Source organism: Oncorhynchus tshawytscha, linkage group LG05 (genome assembly GCF_018296145.1).
Source record: "Oncorhynchus tshawytscha isolate Ot180627B linkage group LG05, Otsh_v2.0, whole genome shotgun sequence".
In the NCBI taxonomy this organism is placed as follows: Eukaryota; Metazoa; Chordata; class Actinopteri; order Salmoniformes; family Salmonidae; genus Oncorhynchus; species Oncorhynchus tshawytscha.
In genome coordinates this window covers 14,950,783-14,968,485 of record NC_056433.1, presented here as the reverse complement: position 1 = coordinate 14,968,485, position 17,703 = coordinate 14,950,783, and the positions used below count along the sequence as shown (strand labels likewise).

The 17,703-nt window shown below is 42.2% G+C and overlaps 1 protein-coding gene across 1 annotated transcript in view; it reads left to right on the top strand.

Moving 5' to 3' along the window:
• Window positions 1-737: 737 nt before the first annotated feature.
• The window catches only part of LOC112249982 (lysophospholipid acyltransferase 2-like), a 92,609-nt gene continuing 75,643 nt past the window's right edge, over window positions 738-17,703 (top strand). Inside the window, exon 1 of the mRNA XM_042321529.1 lies at window positions 738-1,459. Within this exon, the coding sequence (XP_042177463.1) occupies window positions 1,373-1,459 (87 nt within the window). The 5' untranslated portion in view covers window positions 738-1,372. The remainder of the gene's footprint in view (window positions 1,460-17,703) is intronic.

Here is a 17,703-nt window from a genome sequence, read left to right as displayed (position 1 = left end):
AAACACAAAAGGAAGAATGCTTATTATATTTCATAAAGGCTAGAGAGCTATTACCTTACATAGATGCAGATGGTTCTGTCTCGGGCTGGCTCATCATATTCTTCTTCAACATCAACATTCTGTGAATAAAATATATGTAGACAGGGATTACTAAAAACAACGACTACAATCATTGCGATAAGAAAGCTATCAATCAAAGTAATCATGGGCGTATCCTCCCGTGCTTAGCCGTTGCAACATCTTCATCCACGAATTCCTCCTCGCCCACGGGCTGATCAGATTTAGTGGTCCGTCGAGGTATGGTGGCATGATAGGAATGGCATCATCGCTTATTCCAAGTGGCGGTATGTGGTCTGTCAGAAAGTGTTTTTCACATATGATGTGCTCCTCCGTTGAATCCTACTTTTCCGTCTTTCGCAGGGCAGCAAGGCACATTTCTATTCGAGTCTGGTCCTTAGGAAAATGTCAAAACCTCTTAGGTCGATTCGGAAACGCTCATTTATTATTGTCGCTTCGATTAGGATACCCCAGAACCTCGCATTTCACCATAGCCAAATGTATGTGACGACCACCAGCTACATTCGAACGTTTTGTAGCTAAATTAAATATCACGTTTGTTTGTTTATCTCAAATGCACGTTTCTTGGACAAGAAAATATGCTTTTCAAAGCCGGAAGTTGACATTATGTGATGAACGTCAGCCAATGAAAATGTTAAAAAAGCAAAGGAAGGCGGGATTTATCGTCTTCCTTGTATGATTTTATGAAATAGTGTCGTTTCCGATATTTCTGTTCCGCCACCTGCAGCATTGGGGTGAATAATAAGTGTTTCCCTTAGGGGACGAGAAGAGAAGACGGCAGCGCAGCATCTTATTTTGTGTTCAGTAAACTGTGCGCGAGGTATGTAGCCGAGCATCTGCGCAACGAGCACGGCGCACCTGAGTTTAATATAATATTTCTGGTCCGCTATTTATAAAGAAAAATATATATTAGATTACAGGAAAAATGAAAATAACATGTGTAAAAAGCCTATTTCAACTGGAAACAGAGAATAAAATAACAATTTAGGCCTTTTCTTATTTTAATTCAGTGGCACTTGGGCCTATTTTGTCTAGCCTTTACATTGGATTGGTGCTGATATTTTCGCAAACCCTTGCGTAGAACGGGAATGAGTCGAATCCTTCCCCGCCCAAATTATGGTTGATTTGGGAAGTATTTGCGCCTAGACCGTGCTGTAGCGCAACCGACAGCCAGTAGTGGCCAGCAGCAAACAGCAGCAGCTACAGCGGTGGATGTGGGATCAGAGTCGGGGCGAATCTAGGATTCACTGTCAGAGGGGAAGAAGAGCAGAGGACTCTCTCAACGTTCTGAATCATGGCTACTGAAACCGTGTCCCCGGCGTGCACTGGATCCAGTTTGCTGCAACCCATAAGCGAAATCATCAATCTTCCTCTCGACCAGGTAAATAGGTTAATTCTTGCTACTTCTACTTACGCTTTTTTTTGTTGTATTTCTATCATTCGTCGCATGTCCAATATCGCAGCAAAAACAACATTGTGTAGCCAATTGTCTTTGATTCCTCACTATCAAACAACGGTATTGGTATTGCCATTTTTCCCTCATAGGAAATCATGAATTTGGATTGGTTTGATACAATCGTTCAACACGTTGATGCCACATTGGCATAAGCGCACATCTTGCAATGATTGAATTAAATTAAAGCCCCCCTTTAAATGTCACAAAAATGTCACGTTTAGTCGACAATTAATCATCAGCCATACTTTTAAATAGTCTCTTATTTGAACAAATGTGCCGCAGATGTCTGTGTTCAGGATATTTGGCTTGTCTAGACTACAATAACCCTAGATTTGGATTTACAGTTGACATTGGCCTCTTACTGATCGGGCTGTAATGTAACCAGTTTTATTTTACGCACAAAATAAATGACACATTTTCAAGTAGCCTAATCACAGCTGTAGAATAATAGGCCTATGTGTTTTGCTGCCAGTGCCAAATCAATCTGAATTTATCATTAAGCATGCTTTCAGTTATTACCATCGTCTATTCCTTGCAATGGTTTTCACATAGGCCCATTCAGGTGACCTGTATATGTAAATGCTATAGTCTCACTTATCATTAGAAGACGTCGAAGAACACTCGGATTACATAGCCTACCCGACCACAGCAGATTTACTTTACATGTGAAGCCCATCCCATGCAAATATTAAATCTGCAGCACCCACTCTTACAATCTACTGTATACAAGATTTGCATCTGAAAATTTTCAATGGAAAAGTCTCTGATCATTTCCCACTAATCTATTCACATTCATAACCAACCAAGTTTGAATCCATGCTCATTTATGTAATGTGGCACATTCATATATTTATCTAATGCGACAACCTAAAGTTAAATGCTGTAATGCTGCTTTGTCCAAACTTGGTCAAAAGTAGTGCACTATAAATTGCCTGGCTACCCATCCACATCGCTCCGGCCAACTGTTGTTTCTTCTCCACGATGAGTCTGGATTTGACTCCTTCCCTGACGATTTCTAGAATGCAAACACATTCTGACCGTTCTGATTGGTCCCAGAAACCAACAACATTATCCATTTTGATACTCTGATTGGTTAGAGGCGATCCAATTGCTGATTTAAAAAAATAAAATACATTTGCAACGCAAATAATTTTGAAGTTACACAAACTACTTCTATGATGGCAGTTTCAGAATTAATGTATCAATTGATAGAGCAGCAGAATGAAATTCAGGATGAGTCGTCAGTCAACACTATAAAGAGAGTAGGGTGCCATTTCGGCACAACTCAAGAGGTTGTACTGTAGAACTCCTGTTTTTTCCTATTTAGCCAAAACAAGAGACCAAATGTACTGTAGCGTGCTGTAAATTATCCCAGAACATCTCCGACAGTATTCATGAAGGGAACGTGACCACAACAGTGAGTCGTCTGAACAAACTTCAATTCCTCTTAATACTCCTCTAGAGGTAACAGGTGTGTTTGTTTGGCGACTTCACTGAGCGAGCTCTATAGATATTTCCATTGGTGTTTTCTCTTGCCAGTTTCATGCTAAAGGTTAGACTCGGATAATACTGTAGTGGCTTGGGTATTTTCTATCCACATTGTCCTTTCCAGCACAGTTTCAGAAACTGTTGGAAGCGTAACCAGGCCAGTCTAGTACAGCTCGGCTTGGTTACTTAACATTATAAACTGGGTGGTTTGAGCCCTGAATGCTGATTGGCTGACAACCGTGGTATATCAGGCCGTAAACCACGGGTATGACAACATAGATTTTTACTGATCTAATTACGTTGGTAACCAGTTTATAATAACACTAAGGCACCTCTAGGGTTTGTGGTATATGGCCAATATCCACGGCTAAGGGCTTTATCTAGGCATAAGAACAGCCCTTAGCCACGGTATATTGGCCATATACCACACCCCCTTGCCTAATTATACTTTCATAGTATTTAAATGGAGCTGCTACTCTACAGAAAGCTCTGATGACACAAGTTGTTAATAAACAAATAAGTAATCAGGTTCTCTAGGAATTAATATGAGCCCTGGTCTACAGATGATCATATAACATTACTCCCTCTTCCATAGATACTGAGCCCAAGCTACAGGCTACAGATCTGTGGTTAAATGGAGCTACTATACAGAAAGCTCTGATGACACAAGTTGTTAATAAACAAATAAGTAATCAGGTTCTCTAGGCATTAATATGAGCCCTGGTCTACAGCTGATCATGTAACATTACTCCCTCTTCCATAGATACTGAGCCTAAGCTACAGGCTACAGATCTGTGGTTCACCACTTCACAACTGAATGCAAAGATGCATCAGGCCCTATCAGTTGTTGTAGCCTAGCACCATTGCTACATTCCAGGATGACATAGCCCCAAAATACTGTTGTGACTAAAATTCTCTTTGACTTTGAGATGTAGGAAATGATATTTGCCTTAGAAATTCCACAGCACTGTGAGAGTCAGGAAGTCAGTCAGGGGCTGCGGTACAATCCATCAGAGAGTAGCTATAGTAGTAGTTATGTTCCCCCTAGTAACAGTATGGTGTTTTGACGACACCCTCAAGTGATGTTACTGTGGAAACGACTTTCTAGAAACGAGAAGGAACCAAAAAAGGAGCGGCTCCAGGGATCTTCCTGTGGTCTAGGTGGTCTGAGCAGGATTCATTTCAGACTTCTACGTTGAAAAGAAACACAGAGTGTGTCCCAAATGGCTGCCTATTCCCTTTATAGTGCACTACTTTGACCAGAGCCCACAGTGTGGTTTCTGCGTGGCCATACAGCCACACAGTCATTGTAAGCTGATTTAGTGTAAGGGATTTGTCCAGGGGGAAAAGGGTATCTGCAGCTCTAAGTTATAGGCCTCCTAGCTCTTACTATGCAAACCCCGACCAGGGGCAGAAGACTTAATAATATTAAAGGGATAATAACACTCGGGCCTGCCATACCAAAAAACACAGTCTGCGTCCCAAATGGCACTCTCTTCCCTGTACACAGGGAAATACTTTTTTACCAGAGCCCTATGGAAGAAGTGCGTTATATAGGTAATAGGGTGCCATTTGGGATTAACACACACATTCCTGCCTAACCCCAGTGATCGTAACCTATTACGATCACTGAAAGAGAATACGTTACATTGTTGCTTTAACTTTAATGGCACCAGCTAGGCAGCCTTTGGTGTTCAGGGGCTTTATGTGTCTAGCGTCTCAGAGTAGGAGTGCTCATCTAGGATCAGGTCCCTCCGTGTCTATTTAATCTTATTAATTGTGATCTAAAAGACTAAACTGATCAGCATTCTAAGACACTTCATACATATGGCTCCAAAGCTGTGGTTTAATGGCTCTGCTTTCTCTATGGAAGTTGACTGTGGTACTTTAGGCCAACTTGGTTGCCGATACTTTCACACATGCAGTGACACATCCTGAATGTGAAATGTGTCACAAGCGTTGCTGTCAAACTTTTGCTGGGAATATTTTAGCAAGCAGAGGACCTCAGGCATATTGCATTAGCTGAGTGTGCGTGTGCATGTGTGCGAATGCGTGAGAGATAATCCTTTGTGCCAAGACATAAATGGTGGTCTTCCCAATCAAGAGTTTTGGCCTGAGTTTGCTGCCCAACACACTGGGGGCTCAATGAGGAGGAATGCCCAGGGAGTAGAGTACGGTTATCTGGCAGTGCCTGCATCCCAAATGGGACCCTATTCCCGATATAGTGCACTACTTTTCACCAAAACCCTATTCCATGTATATGGGCCCTGGTCCAAAGTGGTGCACTAAATAGGGAATAGTGTCATTTGGAACACAACCAGTGTGTGCTGTTAACTATGGAGATGTAACCAACTGAATGAAAAACATGGAGTTAATAATGCTGACATTCTACTAACTCCCATTAAAACATTCAAAATGTGTTGTAGGCCTATGAGTTTGGTGAGTGAATACCAGAGTCAGCTAATTTGTTGCTTCCATTGAGGGTTTGGCTGAGGTTAGTTTACATGGGACCATGGGACTGGGTGTTCCTCTCTCTGCAGGGTTGGGAGCAGATGGATCTGGTTGTGTCACAAATGGCACCCTATTTAGTGCAACAAATTAGGCCTGTAGGTCCCTACGTAGGGAATAGGGTGCCGTTGGGGATGGAGATTATATAGGAGTGTATAGGACACTAGGGCCTCACAGGGTATCTCTTTAGGGGAGCTGTCTCAATGACTACAGGGACCATGATCCTCTGGGTTTATTATGGCTGATGGCTGGCTGACGGTATAGAAGTGGGATGACTGAGAGGCTTCACGAACACACCTGGTGTCCAACGAAATAAACATCACTTTGTTTTTACAAGTTATAACTAGCGCCATGCTCCTGTTTTTTGCCAGCTAGCCAGCATAAACTATCTATGTGAGAAGGACTCATCGGGATGACTAACTGAACTGAATCCATTTGTCTCCACTCAACTCAGTTGCGCGACATACACTACCAGTCAAAAGTTTGGACACGTACTCATTTCAGGGGTTTTCTTTATTTTTACTATTTTCTACATTGTAGAATAATATTGAATACATCAAAACTATGAAATAACACACACGGAGTCATGTAGTAACCAAAAAAGTGTTAAACAAATCAAAATATTTTATATTTGAGATTCTTCAAAGTAGCCACCCTTTGCCACTCTTGGCATTCTCTCAACCAGCTTCATGAGGCAGTCACCTGGAATGCATTTTAATTAACAGGTGTGCCTTGTTAATTTGTGGAATTTCTTTCCTTAATGCTTTTGAGCCATTCAGTTGTGTTGTGACAAGGTAGGGGTGGTATACAGAAGATAGCCCTATTTGGTAAAAGACTAAATCCATATTATAGCAAGAACAGCTCAAATAAGTAAAGAGAAATGACAGTCCATCATTACTTTAAGTCATGAAGGTCAGTCAATCCGGAAAATTTCATAAACTTTGAAAGTTACTTCAAGTGCAGTTGCAAAAACCATCAAGCTCTATGATGAAACTGGCTCTCATGAGGACCGCCGCAGGAAAGGAAGGCCCAGAGTTACCTCTGCTGCAGAGGATAAGTTCATTAGTTACCAGCCTCAGCAATTGCAACCCAAATAAATGCTTCACAGAGTTCAAGTAACAGACACATCTCAACCTACCTGACACCCTAGACCCACTCCAATTTGCTTACCGCCCAAATAGGTCCACAGACGACTCAATCTCAACCACACTGCACACTGCCCTAACCCATCTGGACAAGAGGAATACCTATGTGAGAATGCTGTTCATCGATGACCAGCATTTAACACCATAGTACCCTCAACTCGTCATCAAGCTCGAGACCCTGGGTCTCGACCCCGCCCTGTGCAACTGGGTACTGGACTTCCTGACGGGCCGCCCCCAGGTGGTGAGGGTAGGTAACAACATCTCCACCCTGCTGATCCTCAACACTGGGGCCCCACAAGGGTGCGTTCTGAGCCCTCTCCTGTACTCCCTGTTCACCCACGACTGCGTGGCCATGCACGCCTCCAACTCAATCATCAAGTTTGCGGACGACACTACAGTGGTAGGCTTGATTACCAACAACGACGAGACGGCCTACAGGGAGGAGGTGAGGGCCCTCGGAGTGTGATGTCAGGAAAAAACCTCACACTCAACGTCAACAAAACAAAGGAGATGATTGTGGACTTCAGGAAACAGCAGAGGGAGCACCCCCCTATCCATATCGATGGGACAGTAGTGGAGAGGGTAGTAAGTTTTAAGTTCCTCGGCGTACACATCACGGACAAACTGAATTGGTCCACCCACACAGACAGCATCGTGAAGAAGGCGTAGCAGCGCCTCTTCAACCTCAGGAGGCTGAAGAAATTTGGCTTGTCACCAAAAGCACTCGCAAACTTCTACAGATGCACAATCGAGAGCATCCTGTCAGGCTGTATCACCGCCTGGAACGGCAACTGCTCCGCCCACAACCGTAAGGCTCTCCAGAGGGTAGTGAGGTCTGCACAACGCATCACCGGGGGCAAACTACTTGCCCTCCAGAACACCTACACCACCCGATGTCACAGGAAGGCCATAAAGATCATCAAGGACAACAACCACCCGAGCCACTGCCTGTTCACCCCGCTATCATCCAGAAGGCGAGGTCAGTAAAGGTGCATCAAAGCAGGGGCCGAGAGACTGAAAAACAGCTTCTATCTCAAGGCCATCAGACTGTTAAACAGCCACCACTAACATTGAGTGGCTGCTGCCAACACATTGACTCAACTCCAGCCACTTTAATAATGGGAATTGATGGAAATTCATGTAAAATATATCACTAGCCACTTTAAACAATACTACTTAATATAATGTTTACATACCCTACATTATTCATCTCATATGTACATGTATATACTGTACTCTATATCATCTACTGCATCTTGCCTATGCCGTTCTGTACCATCACTCATTCATATACCTTTATGTACATATTCTTTTTCCCTTTACACTTGTGTGTATAAGGTAGTAGTTTTGGAATTGTTAGGTTAGATTACTCGTTGGTTATTACTGCATTGTCGGAACTATAAGCACAAGCATTTCACTACACTCGGATTAACATCTGCTAACCATGTGTATGTGACAAATAAATTTGATTCGATTTTTGATTTGACATCAACTGTTCAGAGGAGACTGTGTGAATCAGGGTTTCATGGTTGAATTGCTGCAGAGAAACAACTACTAAAGGACAACAAGAAGAAGAAGAGACTTGCTTGGGCCAAGAAACATGTGCAATGGACATTAGACCGGTGGAAATCTGTCCTTTGGTCTGATGAGTCCAATCATTTTTGATTCCAACCGCCATGTCTTTGTGAGACGCAGAGTAGGTGAACAGATGATCTCCGCATGTGTGGTTCCCACCGTGAAGCATGGAGGAGGAGGGGTGATGGTGTGGGGGTGCTTTGCTGGTGACACTGTCTGTGATTTATTTTGAATTCAAGGCACACTTACCCAGCATAGCTACAACCGCATTCTGCAGAGATACGCCATCACATCTGGTTTGTGCTTAGTGGGACTATCATTTGTTTTTCGACAGGGCAATAAACCAACACACCTCCAGGCTGTATAATGGCTGATGGAGTGTTTCATCAGATGACCTGGTTGAGAGAATACCAAGAGTGTGCAAAGCTGTCAAGGCAAAGTGTGGCTACTTTGAAGAATCTAAAATCTATTTTCATTTTTTTTTTGGTTACTACATGATTCCATATGTATTATTTCATAGTTTTGATGTATTCACTATTATTCTACAATGTAGAAAATAGTAAAAATAATAAACTCTGTGTCCAAACTTTTGATTGGTACTGTACGTCATATATTTATTTGTGCACCAGGCGTGTCCATAATGCCTCTCCTGCAGGTTCAGCACTGGTCCATAAAAGGTGTAAGTGTGTATTCCTGGCTCCACAGGTCTTTGTTTTTAGGGCACCTTTTATGAGATTGATGAGCTAATTTATTGTAAAACATCATTCTGTTGGTGATTCAGCTTTAGCCTATGCTATTTAATGCACAGACAGTATGTTTTCTTTGGACATATAGGCCCCAGCTACATTAAGCTGAAATGGGAATCTCCCGTTTACTCTGGAACGTTCTTCTTCCATTTTTTGAAAAATGAAACTAAAAATGAAACCGTGAGGTTGTATAGAACAGCATGCTTCTGCTTTGAGAAGAAAGTACTTTATGTGGAGGAGCTAATTCATTTAACAAACCTCTTGGGGTTGAGAATCTCTTTGATGTAGAAAGTGGTTTAGAGACAGCCATTAACCCTATATTATTACTCAGCATTTTCACTCACAAAGAGAGGGAGGAAAGTAGATATTATAGATGTTACAGGAAGTCTATCCAATTCCAGACAGTCTATCCCTGTGGTTAAGAGGTTGTTTTTTGTGCCTACCAGAACCGATATAGAGAGTGACTATAAATACTTAGGATTTATTACATGGCACTGGATCATTTTTCTAAAGGTAGTTCAAAACCTGCCACATTGCTTATGGATTGATGGGGCACTATGGTAACCATGAATTTGAATAATCAACATAATCTGAGTACTAGTTTTTATAAATCAGCTTCAGTTTGATAACGTTCATGATTTTTCTTTGCCTACTGTGTTCTGTGTGTTATATACAGTGTGTTATATACAGTATGTTCTGTGTTATATACAGTGTGTTCTGTGTGTTATATACAGTGTGTTCTGTGTGTTATATACAGTGTGTTCTGTGTGTTATATACAGTGTGTTCTGTCCAGTGGTGGAAAAAGTACCCAGTTGTCATACTTGAGTAAAAGTAAAGATACCATAATAGAAAATGACTCAAGTTAAAGTGAAAGTCACCCAGTAAAATACTACTGGAGTCTAAAAGTATTTGTGTTTTAAATATCTATAATATATCTAATAATATAAGTATCACAAGGTAATGTAATTGCTCAAATATACTTACATTTGAAAAGTAAAACTATGGTGATGATATTCAAATTCCTTATATTAGGCAAACCAGATTTTCATGTATTTTTTAAATGTATGGATAGCCAGGGGCAGGCCCCAACACTCAGACATAATTTACAAATGAAGCATTTGTGTTTAGTGAGTCCGCCAGATCATAGGCAGTAGGGATGACCAGGATGTTCTCTTGATAAGTGTGTGAATTCAACCAGTTTCCTGTCCTGCTAAGCATTCAAAATGTACTTTTGGATGTCAAGGAAAATGTATGGAGTAAAAAGTACATTTGTTTTCTTCAGGAATGTAGTGAAGTAAAAGTTACCCACAAAAATATACCCACAAAAACTATTTAAGTAGTGCTTTAAAGTATTTTTACTTAAATACTGTACATTTCACCACTGGTTCTGTCTGTGTGGCAGGCCTACATAGGCATTTAGTCTGCTCACTGATTCTACTTGGCTGGTAGCTTGCTCAGCTGCTGTGCTGTTCTACCTACAAAACCACTTCCTTCCCTCTGTGTCAGATGTTGAATCATAAATGGCACCCTATTCCCTATATAATGCACTACTTTTGACCATAGCCATGTGTGCCATGTTCAAAAGTAGTGCACTAAATAGAAAATAGGGTGCCATTTGGGACACAAACTCGATGTCTTCCTGGAAGAGGGCCAGAGAGGATACTGCAACAAGACTGGAATTTCCCCAGTTTCTGTAGTTCCTGAACTCCATCCATTCAGTATCACTAACCAGGTTTCCATCCAACCTTTTTATGCGAGTAAAGTGTGTGTCGGATAAATGTCATGACAGGCCTGATGGAAACAGAACATTTATTTCCAAATTTTTGACAAAACAATACGCTAGACAAGGTGGGATCTTTTTGTGTCTATAAGATTAAGGCGCAACAGCGCCTCTTCAACATCAGGTGACTGAAGTAATTTGGCATGGGCCCTCAGATCCTCAAGAAGTTATATAGCTGGCAACTGCCCCAACTTCAACTGCAGGGGGCAAGCTCCCTGTCCTCCAAGACATTTATGTCAGATGGGGTCTGAAGAATCCCTGGAAAATCGTCAAGAACTTAAGTCAACCGAGTCACGGACTATTCACTTTGTTACCATCTGGCAAAAGGTTTCGGAGCATCGGGTCTGCGACCATCAGGCGCCGAGACAGCTTCTACCACCAGGCCATCAGACAGCTGAACAGCTTACCCTAGCTTTCTAGCTGCTCAGACCTGCACCTCCGAGACGATCTGCACCTTAGATTTTTTGCACACATCCAACCCTTACACACAAATATACAACCACACACACACACACACACACAGTGGGGCAAAAAAGTATTTAGTCAGCCACCAATTGTGGAAGTTCTCCCACTTAAAAATAGGAGAGAGGCCTGTAATTTTCATCATAGGTACACTTCAACTATGACAGACAAAATGAGGGGAAAAAATCCAGAAAATCACATTGTAGGATTTTAAATTAATCTATTTGCAAATTATGGTGGAAAATAAGTATTTGGTCAATAACAAAAGTTCATGTCAATACTTTGTTATACCCTTTGTTGGCCATGACAGAGGTGAAGACTTACAGAAAATGTTTGACAAGGTTTTCACATACTGTTGCTGGTATTTTGGCCCATTCCTCCATGCAGATCTCCTCTAGAGCAGTGATGTTTTGGGGCTGTTGCTCGGCAACATGGACTTTCAACTCCCTCCAAAGATTTTCTATGGGGTTGAGATCTGGAGACTGGCTAGGCCACTCCAGGACCTTGAAATGCTTCTTACGAAGCCACTCCTTCGTTGCCCGGGCGGTGTGTTTGGGATCATTGTCATGCTGAAAGACCCAGCCACGTTTCATCTTCAATGCCCTTGCTGATGGAAGGAGGTTTTCACTCAAAATCTCACAATACATGGCCCCATTCATTCTTTCCTTTACACGGATCAGTCGTCCTGGTCCCTTTGCAGAAAAACAACCCCAAAGCATGATGTTTCCACCCCCATGCTTCACAGTAGGTATGGTGTTCTTTGGATGCAACTCAGCATTCTTTGTCCTCCAAACACGACGAGTTGAGTTTTTACCAAAAAGTTATATTTTGGTTTGATCTGACCATATGACATTCTCCCAATCTTCTTCTGGATCATCCAAATGCTCTCTAGCAAACTTCAGACGGGCCTGGACATGTACTGGCTTAAGCAGGATTTGAGTGCCTGGTGGTGTAGTGTGTTACTGATGGTAGGCTTTGTTACTTAGGTCCCAGTTCTCTGCAGGTCATTCACTAGGTCCCCCCGTGTGGTTCTGGGATTTTTGCTCACCGTTCTTGTGATCATTTTGATCCCACGGGATGAGATCTTGCGTGGAGCCCCAGACCGAGGGAGATTATCAGTGGTCTTGTATGTCTTCCATTTCCTAATAATTGCTCCCACAGTTGATTTCTTCAAACCAAGCTGCTTACCTATTGCAGATTCAGTCTTCCCAGCCTGGTGCAGGTCTATAATTTTGTTTCTGGTGTCCTTTGACAGCTCTTTGGTCTTGGCCATAGTGGAGTTTGGAGTGTGACTGTTTGAGGTTGTGGACAGGTGTCTTTTATACTGATAACAAGTTCAAACAGGTGCCATTAATACAGGTAACGAGTGGAGGACAGAGGAGCCTCTTAAAGAAGAAGTTACAGGTCTGTGAGAGCCAGAAATCTTGCTTGTTTGTAGGTGACCAAATACTTATTTTCCACCATAATTTGCAAATAAATTCATAAAAAATCCTACAATGTGATTTTTCTGGATTTTTTTCTCTCATTTTGTCTGTCATAGTTGAAGTGTACCTATGATGAAAATTACAGGCCTCTCTCATCTTTTTAAGTGGGAGAACTTGCACAATTGGTGGCTTACTAAATACTTTTTTGCCCCACTGTATGCTCTGCATCCTATTGTTTACATAGTCATTTTAATACTACTACCTCCTCCTTCTAATGACTTATTTGACCTTTTATTTTTGATATGGATATTGTACTGCAATGTTGAGGGAGCTAGCACCTTTTATACCTACTGTCAACTGTGTATGTGACAAATACATTTTTATTTGGCTCTTACCAAAAGTAGTGCACTGCATGGGGAATAGTGTGTCAATTGGGCCACAGCCGGGGGTGAGAGACTACCCTAGTATAACCATCAGGATTGTTAAAGAGAGTAACAAGGACTGACTGTAGCTCATGGCAGTAGTGGTATTACTACCCTCCTCTGCCTGGGTGGGTAGCTTTATGAGGAGGACACCGTCGTTCAGGAGTGACTCGTTCTCTGTGGCTATGTCTCAAATGGCACTATACGGAGTAGAGGGCCATTTGGGTCACACACATAGAGCTCTACTATACCTATTCTATGTGAAGTAGTTATACAGATGCATTGGTATTATTATTCACGTCCACTCTCCCTGGTGTAGTAGGCCACTGTATTATTGCATCATTTCCCCTTTTCTCTGGATGTGGGCTGTAACTTATCTACTGGAGCTCATTAGAAACAAGGCTCTGTGTTTGCCATCTGCTGCCATTTTGCCCTTGAGCAAGGCACTTGACTCCTAAACAGCGGCTGACCCTGTCTTCCAGACCCTTGGTGTGTGTGTGCGCGTGCCTATGTTTCTCAGGTGGTTGTGTCGGTGTAATATGAAAATAAAATGGACAATAAATTCTTCTTCTTCTATAGATGACAGGCCTCATCTCTGGAAATGGCAGTAGTCATTGTGATTTCTCGACAGATCCCTATTACTTTCCGTAAGTGTATGCCTGTCTTTAGCTATGGAAGAAGGGTTTATGATGAGTGTGTATGTACATTGAGCAGTGAATAGTGGTCTCCTACGCTTGAGATAAATAATTGAGTGTCTAAGACTAATGTATGGCACTAAGAGTGCACTTAGTGTTCATGGGAGATTGAATCATCTGAGTGCAACTGTTGGCTGCTGGGTAATAGAGATGTTGATGGCACACAGGGAAGATGTTGTGCTGCACTGGGCCAATGGGGATTAATGGGTTAAGAACACTGGCTTGGGCAATGTTCCAAATGGCACCCATATTACCTAATAGAGTGCACTACTTTTAACCAGGTAGTGCACTATGTAGGGAATAGGGTTTAGTTTATTAGGATTCCCTTTTAGCTACTGCACATGCAGCAGCTACTCTTCCTGGGGTCCACCTAAAACATACAAATACATGACAAATTACAGAGCAGTAATTAACAAGAACAACAAAAATACTTTTTACTCACTTCATATACATATTTATGTTCTTATATACAGTACAGTTCAATTAGATCTTTATAATAGGGTGCCATTTGGGACACAGACTTGGACTAGACTGACTAGCCACATTTTTGTTATTTATTCCTAGCAGATCTCCAATGCTTTTAGATTTGTGGGAGTAGCAAACAAGTGCACAGGAGACATTATTGGGAGTGAGACGCACCCTCTCATGTGGACTGGGGTTTCTGTGACTGCAGCCTGTAGGGTGTAGGGGCAGGCTGGATCTGATGTCTTTGGCCAGGGGCAGGGTCTCTGGAACGAAACCTGGGAAATAGAGTACGTGAAAACAGGGAAAGTGAAGAACGGTGAAAAGTGCAATCTGCCACTGAAGTAAAAGGTGACCCTTTCTGAGTGGCAGAGACTACAGAGGTGAGTGTGTTTGGCGTGTGTGTGTGAGCATGTGTGTCTTAGGGCTGACCCCATTTAGTTGACTGGTCGATTGATTGGTCGATAGGCTCTTGGTCAACCAAGATATTTTTTAGTCGAGCAGGATCTGTCTGGTTTGTGCCTGTCTCAGTGGACTCATCCATTGAGGAGGCAACGGGGTGCCACGGTCCAAGAAGAAGGGGAGTGTGGCTCAGATGCACAAGGCACGTCTCTCTCCAGAATGCGCTCTTTCCTGCCATTTTGTGCTTATTCATTGTTTCATAACTTCATTGTGTGCATGATTTGCTGTGTCTATCAATTCCCCATTACATGTATCACCAGTAGTAGCCTACATTTACTGTTAATTCCCATAATTTCTCATCTGAAATGTTTGTTTGGTGAGGGTAAATTCTGTTAATGCATTCAATATAAAATGATTTATTATTTTCACAGTGGTTGACCGCTCTCGTGGTCGGAGTGGACACGTTGTTTACAGAACTCACAACCTGTGCTACACTTTTGAGAAACAAGTTTCGGTTTATTTCATCCCATTTTACGAGTTTTGTCAATTTATTCATTGTCTTTTGTCTAAAATGCTCCTTTTGATGTTGAGTAAGGACGTGCACCTGATTACACATGTAGGATTAGTCTACCTGGCCTGATCGCAAATGTATACCTATAAATGTGCCCATTTCGGGATGTCTGATTTAGTATTTCTGATTGTCTTAACTCACCACCACTAATGAGCTGTGGAGCTTCTCAAATCTGTCTTGCTTCACCTAAAATAGCAAGTAAACAAAATATGGTCTTAGAATCAATTGAGAATGACAGAAGTTCCTCAAAGTATTTGAACAATATTTTCAGCTCTCTCCCTTTCAATAACCACTCGGCATGAAAGGAGAAATTGTAATGCTCTGATCCGGGTAGAAACGCCATAAAATAGCTGATTACTTCTTATCCATTGCCTAAATAGCCTACAGCTATGTCTGTCCAGTGCTCACTGGCTCAGGAAACTCTGAGGGCCCAGAATATTTTATACAATGTTGCAAGTTTGCTAGCAAGAGTTTCTGCCGACCCAGTTGATAGTTGATACAATGTTTCAAGTTTGTTTCAGATAGGCTATGCATAGCCTATGTGTTGATAAGATATATATTTTTTTCAGGATATTTTCTACCTGCAGGCTGCGTTGTTTTTATTTGTTGGCTTTATGTAGGCTATTTTTACATAGTTGGCAATAAGTTACTTTTAGATTTGTATAGTTTTCATTTAGATAGAATATAGATTCGTCACAGACAAGTATTTTGAGATACACATATTTGTGGGACAGTTCTTTCTAATATGAAAATCATAACTGGCACGCAGATTGGTAGAAATGGTAAGATAAATTGGCACTCCAAATGGAAAAGGTTGACGACCTCTGGTGTAGCCTATTACCGGCAACTTCAGAAGGGCAATGGCAGAATCTGTGAAGGCGAACAGCACCAGGAGGATGGTCGGGAACAGGTTATCTTGAGCTCAGGTTCCCTCTTGAGTCATTTGTGTCTTAAATTATTTCATCAAACAGTGTGCTTAAAGCATCAGACAAGTTCAGTATAGTTAGTTGATTTTATTAAAACACAGGGTGTGTCAATACAGTGCATTTGGAATGTATTCAGACTTTTTACACATTTTGTTACTTTACAGCCTTATTCTGAAATGGATTTAAAAACAACATCCTCAATCTACACACACTACTCCATAATCATAAAGCAAAAACAGAAATACATAATTTGCACAAGTATTCAGACCCTTTGCTATGAGACTCGAAAATAAGCTCCGGTGCATCCTGTTTCTATTGATCATCCTTGAGATGTTTCTACAACTTGATTGGAGTACACCTGTGGTAAATTAAATTGATTGGAAATGATTTGGAAAGGCACACACCTGTCAGTATAAGGTCCCACTGTTGACAGTGCATGACAGCAAAAACCAAGCCATGAGGTCCAAGGAATTGTTCATAGACAAAATGTTTTGCAGCATAGTAGGTCCCCAAGAACACAGTGGCCTCCATCATTCTTGGGGCGGCAGGTGGTTAGAGCGTTGGACTAGTAACCGGGAGGTTGCAAGTTCAAACCCCCGAGCTGACAAGGTACAAATCTGCCGTTCTGCCCCTGAACAGGCAGTTAACCCACTCTTCCTAGGCCGTCATTGAAAATAAGAATTTGTTCTTAACTGACTTGCCTAGTTAAATAAAGGTAAAAATAAAATAAAAGAAGTTTGGAAGCGCTAAGACTCTTCCTAGAGCTGGCCGCCCAGCCAAAGTGAGCAATCGGGGTAAAAGGGCCTTGGTTAGAAAGGTGATGGTCACTTTGACAGAGCTCCAGAGTTCCTCTGTGGAAATGGGAGAACCATCCAGAAAGACAACCATCTCTGCATGCCACCAATCAGGCCTTTATGGTAGAGTGGCCAGATGGATGCCACTCAGTAAAAGGTACAACAGCCCGCTTGGAGTTTGCCAAAAGGCACCTAAAGGACCCTCATACCATGGGTCTGAATGCCAAGTGTCATGTCTGGCAGGAAACCTGGCACCATCCCTATGGTGAAGCTTGGTGGTAGCAGCTGTGGGGATGTTTTTCAGCGGCAGGGAGACTAGTCAGGATCAAGGGAAAGATGAATGGAGCAAGGTACAGAGAGATCCTTGATGAAAACCTACTCAAGAGTGCTCAGGACCTCAGACTGGGTTAAAGGTTCACCTTCCAACAGGACAATGAACCTAAGCACACAGCCAAGACAATGCAGGAGAGGCTTCGGGACAAGTCTCTGAGTGGCTGGATCCCGGACTTGACCGCGATCGAACATCTCTGGAGAGACCTGAAAATAGCTGTGCAGAGATGCTCTCCATCCAACCTGACAGAGCTTGAGAGGTTCTGCAGAGAAGAATGGGAGAAACTCCCCAAAAACAGGTGTGCCAAGCTTGTAGCATCATATCCAAGAAGACTCAAGGCTGTAATTGCTGCCAAAGGTGCTTTAATAAAGTACTGAGTAAAGGGTCTGAATACTTAGGTGCAAGAAAAAGTATGTGAACCCTTTGGAATTACCTGG